Source organism: Urocitellus parryii, chromosome 4 (assembly GCF_045843805.1).
Source record: "Urocitellus parryii isolate mUroPar1 chromosome 4, mUroPar1.hap1, whole genome shotgun sequence".
Lineage (NCBI taxonomy): Eukaryota > Metazoa > Chordata > Mammalia > Rodentia > Sciuridae > Urocitellus > Urocitellus parryii.
In genome coordinates this window covers 30,129,092-30,148,334 of record NC_135534.1, presented here as the reverse complement: position 1 = coordinate 30,148,334, position 19,243 = coordinate 30,129,092, and the positions used below count along the sequence as shown (strand labels likewise).

General features: G+C 36.9%; 1 protein-coding gene across 1 annotated transcript in view; it reads left to right on the top strand.

Moving 5' to 3' along the window:
- Positions 1 to 19,243, top strand: part of Trim44 (tripartite motif containing 44) — a 113,937-nt gene that overhangs the window by 3,183 nt on the left and 91,511 nt on the right. The window contains exon 2 of the mRNA XM_077798136.1: positions 18,131 to 18,208. Within this exon, the coding sequence (XP_077654262.1) occupies positions 18,131 to 18,208 (78 nt within the window). The remainder of the gene's footprint in view (positions 1 to 18,130; positions 18,209 to 19,243) is intronic.

The window sequence follows — 19,243 nt, the reverse complement described above, 5'->3', positions numbered from 1 at the left end:
AAAGTATTGGTCCGTTTCATTTTTTGCCCCCCATACAGATAACCAGTTGCTCTAACAGCATTTATTGAAAAAGAACACCTTTTGCCAGGTGTGTGTGGTATGCCTGTAATCCCAGTGACTTCCAAGGCTAAGGCAGGAGATTTGTAAGTTCAAGGCCAGCCAGGGTAACTTAGCTGGACCTTGTTTCAAAAAACAAAAAATTTAAAACAAGCCTGGGATTTTAACTCAGAGGTAGAACACCCCAGCAGTGCCAGAAAAAAAAAAAAAATGCCCTTTATATGCTGATCTACTATGCCATCTCATATATCAAGTGTTTGTGAGAGTGTATCTTGACTCTTCTTTTCCTTACTGTTACAGTATATTTCTCTGTGAACAAGATGTTTTCTCAGTTACCATAGCTTTTAATATCTGGTGGAGCAGGTCCTTTTACTTTGTTCTTCTACAAGTGTTTCAGCCAGACTTATTCTTTACATTTTGTAGAATTATGCTATATTTAAAAAAAATATTTGTTTATTAGTTGTACACAATACCTTTATTTTATTTATTTATTTTTATATGTTGCTGAGGATCGAACCCAGGGCCTTGCACATCCTAGGCGAGCACTCTACTGCTGAACCACAACACCAGCCCTATAAAAAATTTTTTTCAAGATTTTCTGGAGGTATTTTTTGGGTATTGTATTGAATTTATAAATCAATATAAGGAGAATTAATACCATTACAATAAAAAATCTTGTGGTCCATTTATTTAGGTTTTATTGCTTCAGTTATAGTTTTCCTAAAAGATCCTTTGTGAAGTTTATTTTATATATTTCATAATTTTATATTGTAAAAATGTTTTTAATTTTTGCTTTTTAATTACGTATAGGAATTTGATTAGATTTTCCATATTGAGTTTTTTTTTTTTTTTTTCTTCATACCAGGGATTGAACTCCAGGACACTCGACCACTGAGTCACATTCCCAGCCTTATTTTGTATTTTATTTAGAGACAGGATCTCACTAAATTACTTAGGAACTCACTAAATTTCTGAAGCTGGCTTTGAAATTGCCATCCTCCTGTCTCAGCCTTCAGAACTACTGGGATTACAGGTGTGCGCTACTGTGTCTGGCCTCCATATTGGTTTTTATATTAAGCTATCTGCTAAATTCTCTTACATATCCTAATAATTTATTTGAAGTATGGTATATTTTATAGTTTTTAATACGTATGTTTCATCAGATTAAGAAGATTCTCTTTTAGTCCTAGTTTGCTGTTTTTCTTAGATATTTCTTAGATATTGAATATCAAGCTATTTTTCTGCATTTGTTGGAGTGATCTATGTTGATGTGATGAATTAATTGATTTACTTTTTGTGATTAAATTAAAAATCAGAAATATGTTCACATATCTCTGAAGCCTCTGTTCTTTGCTTCTTCCACTAGCTGGTAAACATTTTTATTAATTCTTTGCTTGTTCGGGTTTTTTTATTTTTTTGCTTGCTTGTTTGTTTTTTAAATAGAGGTGTGCACATATGTATATGGCCTTATTTTCATCTCTTCGTGTTTGTATGTTTTATAATTAAATCAACTTTGCATTTCTGGGATATATTTGACCCAACTTGGTTATGATGAAGTATCATTATGTTTTTGTATTTGGTTTACTAATAATTTATACAGTATTTCTTTTTCATTATATTTATCAGATTGCCTGTAATTTTTGTTGAGGGGGGATGCTGGGGATTGACCTCAGAGGGGCGTAGGGCCTAATTATGTCTTAGAGGCTGGCCCAGAACTTGTGATCCTCCTGCTCACTAGGATTACAGGTGGGTGCCAAAGCCCCTGGCAATTGTTCTTTTTTTGTACTGTTCTCATGAGATTTTGTTGTCAAGGATATGCTGGCCTCATAGTCTAAAACAGGGTATAATATTTCTGACATGTCCTGTTCTCTCAATGTTCTAGAAGTATTTTTGTAAGATTGGGTATTTCTTCCTAAAAGTTTGATAGAACTAACCATGGATGTTACCTGGACCTTCTTTTCTCTCCCTCCCTCCCTCCCTTCCTTCCTCTGCTGGGTTGGATCAAGCCCTGGGCCTAGAGCATGCTAGGCGAGTGCTCTATCACTTAGCTAAATCCCCAGCCCAATCAGGACCATTCTTTTCTCATATGTAGCTATCCTATGTTTCTTTTAAGAGCAGTAGGCATGTTGATTTGTAGTCTGCCTCTGATAATTCCAATATGTGAAGCATTTATAGAGCTCTATCTGCTGGTGTTTTTGATTTTTTTCTTTGAAATTATTTATCTCTCTCTCTCTCTCTCTCTCTCTCTCTCTCTCACACACACACACACACACACACACACACACACCTTTTATGCTTGACTGAGTAACTGAGTTGTCTTTAAAATATTATTTTTGGGAGCAGGATATGGTGGCATATGTCTATAATTCCAGCAACTCAGGAAACTGAGGTAGGAGGATAGCAAGTTTGAGGACAGCCTCAGTGACTTAGCAAGACTCTCAGCAACATAGTGAAACTGTCTCAAAATAAAAAAGTACTGGGAATGTAGTAAAGTGCCCCTAGGTTCAATCCCCAGTACCAAAACAAAACACCAAAAACTGTGGAGGCTCTTGAAGACTTGAATGAAGCTGTTTGTCAATAGAAGATTTTGGCTTGCTTTTAAAGCTGAGGCCTGAGAATACAACTTCTGTAGAACTCCCTTAAACTAAAATTAATTTTTAGAGGTTTCTTGGGCCAGATTTTCAGGAGGGCCTTCCCAGGGTTACAGTCTCTTTTTAAAGATTTTTCTTTCATTCTCATTCCTTCTCTATTTTGTACAGCTTCAAAATACTCCCTCCAGTTCTTGGAGGTTCAGATAATGGCAAATTTACTTTTAGTTTGCCTTTACTCTGGATTTTACTCTTTGACAAAGGTTGGAAAGGTGGAGAGTCTCAAGTCTATTATGAAAAGGATCTCCTTTAAATGTTCCAGTCCAAGCTGGCCATAAGCTTTGCTTTCTTTTACCACTTCCTCCCCTCCCACCTCACCTTCACTCCCAGCCAAATACAGTCCATTTTCTGGGAACTAATAAATATCTTCAGATCTAGGGCTACTTCTTGTAACTGTTTATTCTAACATTGGAACATTATTACTAACTAAACTATAGATTTTATTGAATTTCACCAATTTTTCCCTGATGAGTTCTATTTCAGGATCCTATCCAAGACCTCACATTACATCTAAAAATTTTTGATGATCTTATTAGTTTTGAGAGTGTTAGCCAGGTATTTTGTAGCATGTTTCTTAATTCAGATTTGACTAATATTTTCTCTTTAGTGAAACTATAATTATGGGTTTTTTGAAAGAATATTAAATACCGTTTTGTGCTTTTTAGCACTGTTTCCTAGAAATCACTCCAAAGATTTATTCCTCCCAACTTCCCTCCCTCCCTTGCAGATGCAAATACTTGATTAGGTATTCATTAAATTAAGATACCATGCTTTTCAACATTACAACATTGATTTGGTTACTTTTCAGAAATCTGTTTCTGGATCTTTTTGAGTATTCTCCTTGATTATATATCATATTTTGCTAATTCTTTTCATGTCTCATAATTTTTCATTTAATGCCAGACATTGTGTTTAAAAGAACTTTTAGAGACAAGTAATAATTTTTTTCTTTGTTTTTTATTTTATTTCCTGTATGTGTTTGTACGCATACTAAGAATTGAACCTAGGGCTTCACATATATTTTTTTCTATATAACTCATAACTATTTTTTTTCTCTTTCTCTTCAGAAAGGCCACATCATTTGCTCTCTTGGATGTGGAGGAGGGACTAAGACTGGGGAGGGACTGATCATTCTGAATCAATAAAGATTTGAACATAGTGGGAGCTTAATTGCAACTTTTGTTTCAGTTCTCCTCTGGTTTAAAATATTTTAAATGAAATGCACATTTGCTGTTAGCCAGAGAGTAAGTCTTTTCGATTATTAGATTATTAAAAGCGATTCATTGTGATGATAGGTAAAAGAAGATTGTTGTTTTACTGCATTCATTCGTTTGTCCAGTAAGTATTATACATTAGCTGAGAGTAGTACTCTCTAAAATTGGGGATATAGCAGTGAACAAAGTGGAAGAAGTCCCTACTTCTGCTGGAGGTTTCATTGAATTAGAGGTAAATAGAGAAGAAAAAATAAGCAAAAATTTATGTATTATAAATTTAAAAAATTAAGCATAAAATGGAATTAGAAAGGTATGGGAATTATCCTAGCTCTGCATCTTACTTTTTGACCTTGGACAAGGTATGTAACAGTTTGACTGTGTTTCCACATGTCTAAAATGGATATAAGAAATAAAATACATTTTTTTTGTGAGAATGACATGACTTAACAGGTGATAAGAGACTATATACCATTTTTAGCCCTCCATGAGTATTAGTAGTTATTATTATTAATATGAAGAAGCTATTTAAACATATAAATTTAGAGTTGGGAGGAATTTGTACAATTCATATTTTAATACCTCAGCACTGAATCAGGCTGTGAATGACTGGTATTGGTGGTATAAGGCCACATTTTTGCTGAGGCTTGCTGATATTTAGGAAAAAAACAAACGTAAAGTATACCAGAATGGGAAGAAAACCAGAATTATTATACATCAAGAGGGGAATAGGTATAGAAGCAGCCTGCTTAGGCCAAATAGATAGAGGTGAACACCCTGAAGAGGCTCAACCCTTCATCACTGAAACACTGTTTTGCTTTTCTCCTTGTCTTTGCTATATAGCAGTTCAACTCCATTGGATTTAGTCTCTGGAGAATTTTGTGGGCCTAATATTGAACTGAGCCTGGACTCTAGCTTTACACTAGAAAAATAGTTACACAGCATAGTTGTCACTCATCTCGATCATGATTTCTCAACTCAAATATGCAGGTTTCCCTTACTTTGTAATCTCTGGCTCCTGGTCATTGAGACAAAGGAACTTCATCTAATTTATAGATTTCCTGATATGGAAGTTCTCATATTGTGAAGGGAATTTACATTTAGAGGTACATTTATTGAATTTTTTGTTGCAGCAAAAGTATAGTTAATCAGTACTCTTGACCAGTAGGTTGTTCTTCTTTTTTTTTTTTTTTCCTTTCTTTTTGTGGTGCTAGAGATTGAACCCAAGGCTTTGGGCATGCCAGGCAAGCACTGTACCACTGAGCTACATACACCCCCAGCCTCTTGATCAGTAGTTTTAAAAATTATTTTGAATATAATCAACATTAGGCAAAATGTATTTTAACTGTGACCTTGTTCATACCTGTGTGCACGCATATGATATACCTGTTAGATAATTCAAATGGAACCCTGTTTACTTGGCTGCCTATGATGTGTTGTATTTCTGTTCTGTTCAAAATTCTAGATCCTCCCACTACATTGATTTCATGGCACACTATGATCATGTCCTGTGGTTTGAAAAACACTTGTCTAGTTCACCCTAAAATAATCTGAAGAAAAGGAAGAGTCTTAGAAAATGGCAAAGGGAAAAGTGGTTGGCATAATTCAGCAGGTATATAGCATCTGAAGAGTTCTTAACATGGCCTTGCTATGAACAATTTCAAAGGTTTGGAAGCCATACCCTCTTGCCTTTGGGTTTGCCTTTAAGTCATATTTGGGGAGAAATAGGTAAGTGATATTGGGAACAACTGTGGGGGAAGTGGAGTAATTGAGGGGGTACTGGGAGCGGTAGCAGGATGGTTGGAAGGATAATAGGTATATGCTCAGAACAACTGACTCCAGATGGGCTGAAGGTGGAGGGATGCCATGTTGTATCCCATAGTGGTCAGTGGTGCCTGTGATAGGGAAAAGAAGGTTAAAGGTGTACTATAGTGTACCTATTTATATATTTTTATTTCTTCTAATTTTCTGAAAAGATATAGTACACTTTTTTTTTTTTAACATTTTATTTTATTTTTTCTTAGTTCTCGGCGGACACAACATCTTTGTTGGTATGTGGTGCTGCTGAGGATCGAACCCGGGCCGCACGCATGCTAGGCGAGCGCGCTACCGCTTGAGCCACATCCCCAGCCCCAAGATATAGTACACTTTTTAATAAGAGCATGAAGAATTGGCTACACAGTAGTTTGACAAGTGTCTTTTTTTTTTTTTTTTAATATTTATTTTTTAGTTCTCGGCGGACACAACATCTTTGTTGGTATGTGGTGCTGCTGAGGATCGAACCCGGGCGGCACGCATGCCAGGCGAGCGCGCTACCACTTGAGCCACATCCCCAGCCCCTTGACAAGTGTCTTTTTATTCAAAATAAGAAAAAAAATCTAAGGTAAAGGAGATGGCTTGGTATCATTAGTTGGAGCCACTCCTAAATGGTTCTCTGGGACTCCCACTTTAGCCTAACGTTCATAATGCGCTTTCTTAACCTGTTCTGTCTTAGAAATGAACAGGACAGGCAGTGCCCTAATTTTTTAGAGTTTACACTCTAGTGTGGGTGAAGTAGTTTTGGATGATGATATGTACTACGAAAAAAACAAGTCATGGTTATGAAAGAGTCAGTGGTGTGGTGGGTATGGAGGGCATCTCTGACCATATAGTATTTGGGCAGAGACCTGAAGTATGAAATCTTGCAGAGATCAGGAAAACCTTCTATTGTGTTATCATTCAGTGGTGCTTACAAAGTCATAGCAGAGACAATTGGTTTGGTTCATAAACTTCCTAGAAGGGATTATTTGGCTTTGGAAGTGAGAGATTGACATTGTTCTAGCAATTGTAATGCAGTGTTAGCACAAATAGAAATACTGTATGGCTGAATCTGTGCTTATGGAGATCCATTTTTCAGTTACATTTTTCAGGTGATTTGATATTAACAGTGATGGAACTTTATTAGAGAGACTACAGGGCCTCTGCAGGGTTAGGTGGAGTAGGATACCCTCTTTTCTGTGGTATCCTGTGAATAGTGATCAGATAGTGTCTCTTACACTAGTCTGAAAATGTCTCTTTGCCTTTCCCTCATTCACTTTTATTTTCTTTTAGCACACCATAATTGTGTCTTGTTAAGTGTTTGGACTCTTCTACAATCTTTTTTTTTCCTCCCCCCTTGGCTGGGACTTGAACCCAGGCAGGTGCTCTACCACTGAGCCCTTTCATCAACCTTAACTCTTAACATTATATTTTATAATCTAAGAAATTTTTTAAAGGCCTGGGAGAAAAGAGGTTAAGGCAGAAAGGAGGGTGAATGTGAAGTCTAGAGAGATGAACTTTGGTGTTGGGAGGGCAGCAAGAAAGCTATTATAGGATAAAGTGGAGTGAAAGAGGAATAGGAGGTGAGGTCTGCAAAGTAAACTGTTTCTGTCTTGACTCCACATTTGAATTACTTGTGGGTGGGGGTTGTTTAAAGAGTAACTGTGATTAGTTTCATCTTAGCCAATCAAATCAAAATCTCTCAAGATGGGGCCCAGGGATATGTGTGTATATTAAATAAACTTCTAACTTTTAGTATTGTTTTTTAATTTTCAGCAAAATTATACAGATAGCTTAAGAGAATTCCTATATGCTGAATGTTGTTTCCCCTATTATTAACATCTTACTTTAATGATATATTTGTTACAGTTAATGAACCAGTATTGATACATTATTAACCATAGTTCATAATATACTCATATTTCCTTAGTTTACCCCAGGGTCCTTTTTCTGTTTTAGGAGTTCACCTAGGATACCACATTATGTTTAGTCACCATGTCTTCTGGGTTATTAATTATTATGTTTTGGTTCTGGGGATTGAACCCAGGTGTGCTTTACCACTGAGTTACATCCTCAGCTCTTTTCTAATTTTTTTTTTTTTTAATTTTTGTGACAGGCTCTTGTCAAGTTGCAGAGTCTCACTAAGTTGCTGAGGCTGGTCTTGAAATTGTGATCCTCTTGCCTCAGCCTCCCAGTCACTGTGATTATAGGCGTGTGCTACATGCCCGGTTGTAAATTTTTAGAAAGACAACCACAGTAGTAAGGGTCCATACAATTAACATGACTTTTTACTGTCAATGTCTGAGAGATAGGGGATCTTCTCAGGTTCTGAAATTTCTGACCCTCTTTTTCTGTGGTATCCTGTGAATAGTGATCAGCTAGTGTCTCTTGCACTAGTCTGAAAATTTATCTTTGCTTTTCCCTCATTCACTTTTATTTTCTTTTAGCACAGCCTAATTCAGGAATAGTGATTAAAAATACTATTACTTGGGCTGGAGATGTGGCTCAGCGGTAGCGCGCTCGCCTGGCATGCGTGCGGCCCGGGTTCGATCCCCAGCACCACATACCAACAAAGATGTTGTGTCCGCCGAGAACTGAAAAATAAATATTAAAAAAAATTCTCTCTCTCTCTCTCTCTCTCTCTCCTCTCTCACTCTCTCTTTAAAAAAAAAAAAAATACTATTACTTGGGCTGGGGATGTGGCTCAAGCGGTAACGCGCTTGCCTGGCATGCGCAGGGCACTGGGTTTGATCCTCAGCGCCACATAAAAATAAAATAAAGATGTTATGTCCACTAAAAAACTGAAAAATAAATATTAAAAAATTCTTTCTCTCTCTCCTCTCTCTCTCTTTAAAAATAATATAACTAGCTAGCACCTGTATACTATCCTGTACAGGCATTTTTTAAGTGCTTTGTATATATTAACTTTTGTAATCCTCATGACAACCCCAAATGTGCATTCTTCTATTATATCTACTTTACAAAAGAGGAAACTGAGGCATAAGAGAGGTCAGATACTTGTCCAGGATCATACAGTTGGAAATTGGCAGAGCTTAGCCTAGGGTTTGAACAGCCCACCTTTAGAGAAAAGGTACAGGTTTTTCATGCTTTTTCTCCCAAGACTCCAGTGATCTCCTTTTTTTCTTCCTTGACCTTCCTATTAAATAGAATAAATTGAGAGGCATTTTATACAGTTACACAATTGATTTTCAGAGTAAGGTTGCTGATGTATTGGGTTCCTCTGGGGATAAAGGACTGTATACCTTTGACACCAACCTTTTAACCACAACATACTACATGGAGTTTTCCCTGTCTGCCTGTCCATTAGTGTACCCAGTTCAATTTGGGATGACAGCCCAGTTTCATACACTTAACTCCTATTGGTTGTTTTAATATCCAAAACAGGGACTAAACTTGTGGTAGGAAGGAGTACAGATGTTCATGGACCTCTCAGAAAAGGAGAGTATAGACAAAGAACCTGAAACAAAAGCTTTAGCCCTGATACAGGGAATAGAGAGAACTCCTGGCCCTGGAGAGATGGATCCTACTACATGTGTGTGTAAATGTGTATGTATGTATATATGTATCATTGTGATTGGGATTAAGCCAACATGGCATTGTGGGGGTGAGTAAAAGTTGATACCTTTTTTAGATGTCAGAACTAATCAAGAATGAAAAAACAAAATACTCCAAATATGTTAAAGGCTTAATCCATAATTTATAGCAATTAAGCACATGGCAATGACTTTGATGTATACTCTAGTATGCTAGATAATTCTTATTGAACATTTAATTATATATTAAACTCACTTCAGATGTGTTTAGCTAGTTTTCTTTTAATCAGTTAGTAATTTGTTTTTAACTTCAGTAATGGTATTACAGAAAACTTCCATTATAATATGTCCAAACTGTAACATATAGTTAGCTTCAGTTTCAGAGTCTTTTATTTTTTAAAGTTAATTTTATTTATCTCTGTTTTTGAGCACTTACTTTGGTGAGCTGTATAGCACATACTGAAAAGAATAAGAAGAGGTTTTTACTTTAGAAAGCTTGTATCCCAGCAGGAAAGAGAGTCTTTTTTTGTGTTAAGTATTAGAAGAGAGGCACAACAGTATGATATGTGACTTTAGAGAAAAGAAAAAATATTTTTAGTTGGAGGGTATGGAACCAGGAATGGTTTCTTGGAAGAAGTGGTATTTGATATAGGCTTTAAGAGATGGGTAGGGCTGGGCATGGTGGCACATGCCTGAAATCCTGGTGGCTTGGAGCCTGAAGCAGGAGGATCATGAGTTTGAGGCCAGCCTCAGCAACTTAAGGAGGTCTTAAGCAACTTTGTGAGACCCAGTCTCAAAATAAAACTGGCTGGGGATGTTGCTCAGTGGTTAAGTGCCCCTTTGTTTAATCCCTGGTACTAAAAGATTAAAAGAGGGAATAAATAAATAAGTAAAAAATGGGCAGGGTTTTACAAGGTAGATAGAGGCTGTTCAGGTAGCCCTTCTCTCTGATCCCATAGCAACAGCTTGTGCACTATTTTTTTTTTTTTTTTAGTAGTAGATGGATACCATGCCTTTATTTTTATTCTTATGTGGTGCTGTCCTCTATGGGTTAAGGACTATATGTTATTGATCTTTGTGTTCCTGACACCTAGCACAATGCCTGCTAAATAGTTAGATACATGTGAAATACTTAGTAAATGGTATGATATGAAGTTTAATAATTTCATTTTAATCCTAGGACATTAATGAAGGCTGAGAGTTTGCATAGTGGCTTAGCATATCAGAATTTATATTGAAATTTAGTTCAGATACATCTAAAGTAATGAAATAACTTGGGAAAATTCAAAATAACAGCAACTCAAACAAGATAGTTATTTATTTCTCTCTCATGTAAAACAAGTCTGAATGAAAAAAGTCCAATAAGATTGGAAGAACCATGAAGTTAAGAGGTATTTAGACTCTTTCCTGCTCCTCTTTGTCATCCTTAGGGTGTAGTCCTTCTTATGGACCAAGATGACTGCTGAAGGTGCAGCCAGTTGTTCCAAATCAGAAAAGTGAAGGCACACTCCTCTTTTTAAAGGAAGCTCTCCAGCAGCTCTCCCTTACTCTTCTCCTCTTTGTATTTTAGGTCCAGTGAACCCTTGCAGGGTATAACCGATATTGAGTGGTAGATTTTGAGGATTGAAAATGCTTACCTTTAGCTGAGGTTGACACTATGGAATGTTTAATTATGTGTAAACTCACTTCAGATGTGTTAGATTAGGTAATTTTAGTTTAGGTAATAATCTTTTTTTTTTAACTTCAATAATATTATAGAAAACATCCATTGTAATATGTCCAAATTTTTAAGATAGTTAACTTCAGTTAACTGTCCCACAGTATGTCCAGCTAAAAACTGAGGTTCTGTTACTAAAGAAAAAGTCTTTGCCCCAGTTGTCTTTGCAGTCTATGAGTTTGATTCCTGGCACTTGTACTTCCTAGCTATGTCATGTTGGGTGATTCATTTGGCCTCTCTGAGTCCTGGTTTCTTATTCTGTAACATGGGCATAATTGTTTCTCATGAGTGGGTTATAGTGAGGAGAAATAATATCACAGATCTTGTAAGGAGCTTAACATGGTGCCTACAGTATAAGAAGATGCTTAGCAATTGTGGCTCTTTTTTATTACCATTAAAGAGCCATCTAAGGTTCTGTTCTGAGTTCAGTTCTAGACAAGTTAGTCTGGCAGCAGTAGATGTTCTGGACACCAAGTTTTCTTTGGGTGAAAACTGTTCAGCCCCCTCTCCTTCTGCTCCTTCTGCCTGCTTTAATCTGGTGAGTTGATAGGCTGTTGAAAAACTCATCTTCAGAGAAGAAGCTCCTATATATTTCAGTGTCCTGCTGGTGCCTTATGCATTAGCTAAACAAAACAGTTGGTAGGTCTAATTTTAGGTTCACAAGTCTTGCTGGTTGTCCTCTTTAGATTTTGTTTTTCATTTTGAACTGTGGGAAATTTTTATAGAAGACTATGGGAGGCTGAATGTAAGAAGTCTAATAAGGTTGGAAGAACCATGAAGTTAAGAGGTATTTAGACTCTTTCCTGCTCCTCTTGTCATCCTTAGGGTGTAGTCCTTCTATGGACCAAGATGACTGCTGAAGGTGCAGCCAGTTTTTCCAAACAGAAAAGTGAAGGTCACACTCCTTTTTTTTTTTTAAATTTATTTCCATTAAAGAGCCATCTAAGGTTCTGTTCTGAGTTCAGTTCAAGACAAGTTAGTCTGGCAGCAGGGGTAATTTACCCTCTACTTTTGGGTTAGAAAGTATCCTGTATTTTCTCTCCCATAGGCAGTTATGAAGAGAGGTAAGGGTAAGTTTATATAGGCACCCATACTCTTCTCCTCTTTGTATTTTAGGTCCAGTGAACTCTTGTAGGGTATAACCTGTATTGAGTGATAGATTTTGAGGATTGGAAATGCTTACCTTTGGCTGAGGTTATGACACTAAGAGACAAGTAGAAACTTTTCTGTTGAATTTTGAGAATGTTCTATAGATGAGAAAAAAATAATAGCTGTCATTTATTGAGCAGTTTGAGATCAATTGCTTTTCATGCATTACTTAATGTGATCCTCAGTATAACTCTGTACTAAGCTGTGATGTTATGATTCCCATTTTATAGGTGAGGAAACTGACACCTATAAAATGGGAATCTTAACTTTGGGTGGGTGTTAATGGAAGGACTTGGATTTGAATCCAAGTCTGACTTTGAAGTATATATTCTTTCCAACATCTCATTTGCCTATACTCTCAATTATTGCCACTCCCATTAAGCTTTCTAAGTTGCACTGACATATTCTCTTGATGTTTACTATCTATATATGAAGGCATTTTTTATGTAAATATTCCAAAATCATTTTTTCCCATTTCTTTGAAGATTTTTTCCTTGCTGTTCTGCAGTATATTTTGATTATTAACAAATGGTTTTGTTCATTTTTTTTTCTATTCAGTGCTTCTCTAGCTTAGTACCTGCTACTTAGCAGTCATGATATATCATTATTCAATTAATACTAACAATAAATAACCATTACCAAAATTTATTGAGAACTTAGCATGTACTAGCTTCTGTACTATAAACCTTTTTACTTTTTTTTTTTTTTGTACCAGAGATTGAACCCAGAAGTGCTTATCACTGAGCCACATCTCCAGCCCTTTTTATTTTTTTATTTTGAGACACGTCTTGCAAAGTTGCTTAGGGCATCCCTAAATGCTGAGTCTGGCTTTGAACTTGTGATCCTCCAAGTTCCTGGGATTGTAGACATGTGCCATCATGCCTGGCTGGTACTATAAACTTTTTACACATTATTTCACTTAATTTTTACCACAGTTTTTTTCACATACAGTATTTATTTAAGGTATGTTTATATGTTACTTGAAGTTAATGACGTGATTTTTTTTCTTTTAAGCTCTTCACTTATTCAATATATATTTATTGAAGGCTTGCAATTTGCCAGGTGGAAGCTGGTTTTGCAAGGCTCAGGAGTAACCCAGGAGGCATAGAATCTCATCTACATATGCCTGATACTATACTAAAGCTGAGACCCTTAGATCACATGTCATCTGGGGTTTTATACCTGGGGGAAGCTTGACTCACTTGGCTGAAGAGTTGTAGGACTTCCTGTCTAGGAGGAACAAGAATAGCCTTGGTGACCTGACTTTTTCCCTCTTTCTTGCTAAGTTCTCAGAGTTAACTGTAGAAAGTGCTGGAAATGTAACATCCTGAGATAAGCCTAGATTCCATTCTTGTTCCTCCTAGACAGGAAGTCCTGCAACTAACACAAATACATGGAACTAAATCTAAAACCCTTCTTCTGTCATCCCTAATACCAATCCCAGTAGTTATTACTTTTCTTTTACATACTTACATCACCTATAGAACATATGTACTTATTATTATGTATATTATTTTACAATTTTTTTCTTTTTTAATTTTACACTATGTCTTGCTGTATGTATGGATCTACTTTATTCCTTTTATTTGCTATAAGGTATTCCTTAGTTTGTTAATTACATAGTTTATTTAGCCTTTCTCTATGTATGAATGCTTAGGGTGTTTACAGTTTTTAGTATTACAAGTAATGTTGCAATAAATATCTTTGTGCATGCCCCCTTGAGAGATGAATCAATGTTTCTCAAGAGGAAAGGAAAAGTGGACTTGGTAGGCATGTGACTTCAGAGTAGCATTTCCATTTTACACTTTAGTCAGCAATATATGGAAGCCCCCAGTTTACCTCAAGCCCCTTAACACTTGCTGTTATTAGATTACATTTTTTTTCAGTCTGATGGGTAAGAAATGATATCTTAATTATGAGTAAGTTTAAACATCTTTGGATGTATTTATTAACCATTTTACATTTCTTCTATGTCCATGCCCTTTTGTTGGGATTTCTTTGGGGTTTAATTGTCTTTTTCTTATTAATTTACAGGAATTCTTTTAATATACTTGATTAATCTCTTCTGTTGTACATGTTATAAATTTTTTTATTTTTCATCGTTCTGATCCTGGTTTTGTTGCTTTTATTTGGGGGAACAATTGAGAATTCACTATCTCCTTTTATTGTGTTATCATGAAATGCTACTTAAAGGGTGTATGAGCTCTGTGATTTTTGGGGATCCTCATTTTATTTCTACCAGATATTATTCTCAGCTGTAAAGTGAGAATACACTATCTTTTAGAGTTACTGTGAAATGCCAATGAAAGAGCATATGAATATGTTTCAGAGAATAAAAAATAACTTAGTATGTTAGGTATTTTTTTATCATGATTCACTTCTAGAAGCTGGCTTTTGTGAAGCCTTTTACACTTCCACAAATTGATCAATTCCTCAGGGGTAGGTGTCACAGCATGGTGCTTGTCTCTTTATTCTGTACTTTTTTGGGGAAAGAAAATAGTACATAAACAAGATATGTTCACATCGAACTGTGTTGTTGGAATGCATTGGTGGATGAAGGTGCAGTATGGATATCAGGAAAGTCCTACTTCTTCTCTAGTCATAATGCTTGCCTCAAGATTGATACTCATACTCGGATGCCACCTTCAGACCTAGATAGACCCATGTTCTGTGTTCCATGCTTTTGAAGTCCCCTCCTTTGACTATGCCCATCACCTTCCTGTTACCTGAGTACCCAGGATCCAAAAATTATCCTATAAAATGTCCTGAGCCTGCTCTGTGGTCCTATGGAGACTCAGTTCCTGAGTTCCTCTGCTTGCAGATGGACCAAAGGCATTGAACCCCACCCCTGGTATATATGTATCCCTAGGTTTCAGGTGTGGCTAAAGGGACTGTTTGAGAGGTGTCTTCTCAGAGCTTGGACAGTAAGTAGCTTGAACACCTGTGTACAAGGCTCCTTGGGGTACAGGAAGGGACTGGAGAATGGAAGAAAGCAGGGGTTTGGGTGGGGAGGATTTGGACCAGCATCCTCCATACCAGCTCTGCAGCTGTCAGGGTCAGGTCTGCCCAGAAGAGCCCTTCTCTTTTGACCAGCTGGTGTGTGTGTGTGTGTGTGTGTGTGTGTGTGTGTGTGTGTGTGTGTATGTTTGTTTTAAGCCATTGGGGAAGGTTTTCTTCACCACTCATTTAGAGGCTGAGTATAGCATTCTCAACATAGAGCCCAATTAATCTTTGAGGATAATTCTCAGAGAGTCAGCTGGGGAGGCCAATGGGTGAATTTCCTGATTGGAGGCTCTCTTCAGGTGCCGCCGCCTGTCCCTAGGCGAAGGCAAGCTGCCTGTGCTTTGTGTAAAGGAGGAAGGATTCTGCTGACACTCTGCATTTTTATGAAAGAAGGTGAAGGGCTCCCTTATCTTTCTGTACAAGGCACATCTGCCTGCAAACAGACTGTCTGCTTCTTAGGAATTCCTTCCATAGTTCTGTTTTGCTGAAAGGTTCAAGGCCCAGTTTGCTACATTCCTTTCTGTTTTTAGAGCCATGGGGAAAGTCATAACACATTAGGCTTTTGCTGAAGAGCTTAAAATGGGTGCTGGCAGCTGGGATGGGGTGAAAGAGAGCTTTCCAGGGACAAATGACCTGCTTGTTCAACCAATGAGAAGCAGAGTAGAGGAATGATATCACTAGACAGGCTTTATTGTCTGATCATCTGGTAAAAGCAGGATTGTCTGACAACTTAACCCTTTTTTAGGTACTTCAGATCTCTCTCACTCCCTCATATGTGACCTCTAGATTCCTTTTCCCAGCTGTCTTTTTCTGAGACCATAGAGATTGAAGATTGTTTATAACTCCCCTAATTTCTACAATCATTTTAAAAAGTAGCAATTAGTACAGTGTAGAACCATAGCTAGCATAGAAATGTGATCTGTTCAGAAAGCATATCTAAAGCAGATATTGGTCATAGTCATGTTACATTTGACTTTTGCTTTCATATGTAGACTTGGGAGAAGGAGTAGATTGGGAGGGGAAAGATTTAACATTTAATGTATTTTAATTCTTTCAGTGGTTCTTACTAAGTATTTCCTGTTTTGGAGCAACTGAAATTAGTTCTATATATCTCCTCACTGATCTAGAGGCCAATTTTGAGTAAGAGATAGTTGTAGTGTTTGTTTATTATCATCCCTTCCCCTATAAAAATGACAATAAATCTTTTTTTTTTTTTTTTTTTTTGTGGTACACCAGATCAAACCAAAGGCCTTGCACAAACTAGGCAAGTGTTTCTAACTCTCAGTTACATATCCAGCCCACCTTCCCCCTAACCCTTTTTTCAGTGGTGTTGGGGATTAAGCTCAGGAGCATTTGCCACTGAGCTACATCCTCAGCCCTTTTCATTTTTTTCTTTTAAGACAGGCTCTTGCTAAATTGGCAAGCTTGAGTTTGGGATCCTCCTGCTTCAGCCTCCTAAGTAGCTGGGATTACAGATGTGTGTCACCACACCTGACTCTTCTTAACTTCTTTATGCTTTCATTCCTTCACTGGTAAAATGAATGGTCATACCCTGTGCAACAGAATTGTTGAGATAAGAAAATAAAGTAGTTCTTAAAATTGCAGATAACGACACACGTGTGTACACATGTTATCATTAATGCACATTCATGTCTTAAGGTTAAGTTTGTTCATTTGTGCAGCAGGCTTTTTACAATGCCTTCTTATGCTGGGCACAGGAGACACAGAGATATAAAAGATGTAGTTCTTACCTTTAAAGAACTTTTAAAACAAGAGAGAGAGTAATAATAAAACTATCTCATACTCCTATTGTGTTTACCCTGTGCTAGGCCCTTTTCTGTGAATCTTGATATATTAACTATTTAATCTTACTACATACCTATGAAATAGGTACTACTATAGAGAGTTCCAATTTATAGGTAAAGAAATACAGACACAAGGAAGCTAAGTGATGTGCCTAAGATCACACAGCTAGTTGAGATTTGAATCTGGCAATATGGTTGTACAATCTGAACTCTAAGTTTGGGTTGACCAACATGATAGTCACTAGCCTTGTGTGGCTTTGGAGTACTTGAAATGTGGCCCAAATTGAATTGGGCTATAGGTATGAAAAAACAAAAGGTTTCAAAGATTTAGTGTGGAAAAAAATGTAATATATTGAAATTAAATAGTGCAAATGATAATATTTTAGACATACTGAGTTACATTAAATACATTAAAATTACTTTCACTTTTTTATTGTAGCCACAAGAAAATTTAAATTATATACAGGCTTACCTGTGAGGGTTCTTGTTACATTTCTGTTGGACTATACTGCTATAAATCGTTGCACTGTAATAACAACAGGTGACATTTGGAGCATTTACTATGTGCCACATACTGTGCAAACACTGTTTCAATTAAACCTAATAATGACCTATTTATTTTCTCCAGTTTTTTAGAAGATTTTGAGAAATTCAGTAATTTTCTTTGGTTAGTCATCGATAGACCTCAGATTTGAAACTCTATTTGTCTGTCTCAAAAACCTTGTACTCTTAACCAGCACGTTGTAATTCTGTTTTCTGTTAAATCTTGGATGTTTTTCATCACTTTTATTTTTATAAGAATATTTAATATTGCATAGTTCTGTCACTGATACATATAAGTTTAAAATAAAAATCAGTAGGCCATAAGATGCAAATTTCTTTTGCAGGGCTTTGGCCTTCAGTGAACACCAGCACAGTTGAGTCTGAGATGAAGCAGTGAGTCAGCCTGTACAAATTGCATTTAATTTTCATTCCAGTAGTTCTTTCAGGTCACTGGCCAATTTATGTCCTAACCCTCTTTGTCTGTAGAGAAGGGGAAGGGGTCAGTGCAATGCAGGTCTCCCTAAGTTGTTCAGTTCTCTTGGATGATAAGAAGAAAAAATTGCTTTCCATTTCATTGTCCTCTGAAATTCTGTTTAAGAGAAAAACAAAATGCTCTCTAGTGACCCTTGACTTTTCTTTCTTCTAGAGCAAAGACTCAGGAGGACTGAAGGCAGCCATGATAGAATTGGTGGAAAGGTTAAAGTTCAAGAGCTCAGATCCTAAAGTAAGTATTGTTTTAAAATTGATTGGATGTTGGTACCCCAAGCATTTTATTCTCCTTGAGCTACGTTTGAGGAATGTTGATGATCATCTCTGTGAACATTACATTAAGGTCTAATTAAAGCCAGGCATGGTGGCACAGGCCTATAATCCTAGGGAGGATGAGGCAGGAGGATTGTGAGTTCAAAGCCAGCCTCAGCAAAGGTGAGGTGCTAAGCAACTCAGTGAGACCCTGTCTCTAAATAGAATACAAAATAGAGCTGGGGATGTGGCTCAGTGGTCTAGTGCCCTTGAGTTCATTTCCCGTTATCTTCCCCCACCAAAAAAAAAGATCTAATTAAGCCTACCCATCAAAATCAGTATTCTGATATTCTTGTAGATATGTCATGTTTTCCCTCTTATTTTATGACTTAACAGTACATAATCATTAATTATAACTGTAGAGAAGTACATTTTTAATATTTGTTTACTTGACTTTTGAGATTTCTATCCCCTGTGCATATAAATCCAACTGAAGGCATTTGAGATACTGATCAGCATAATGCTTGGGACTGGAACAGGATACAGGACCCATCCAGTTGGTGTTCAATACTAAAGTCTTTTTTCTCCCCCATGTACTGAAGCCAGCTGCCACTGAATATCCTTTTGTTCTCATGACCTTGAGGTTTAAGTGTCTATTTTTTTTTGGGGGGGGGCGGGGTGTTGGGGGGTAGAGGGTTGATATTCTAGGGTTTGCCATACCCAGGTGGAGGTGGAGTGGGAACAGAATATGCTGCAGGGATTATAACTAACTCAGATTCCTTTCTCCTTCCTTCTGAGACACTTAATGTGGTCCTGCCTGGTATTAGGACCAGCTGGGCTCTGCCTGAGACTCAAAGCCTTTCACAATAAAACAGGGAAAGGATCTTAGTTTATTTTATTTTTCCTGTCTCCTTCACCCTATCCCTGAATTCCTTATAAAGGGAATGGGTCTAGCATTTCTTGAGGACCTACTGAGAGTGGGCTAGGTACCTTACATTATTATTGTAAAATATTCATA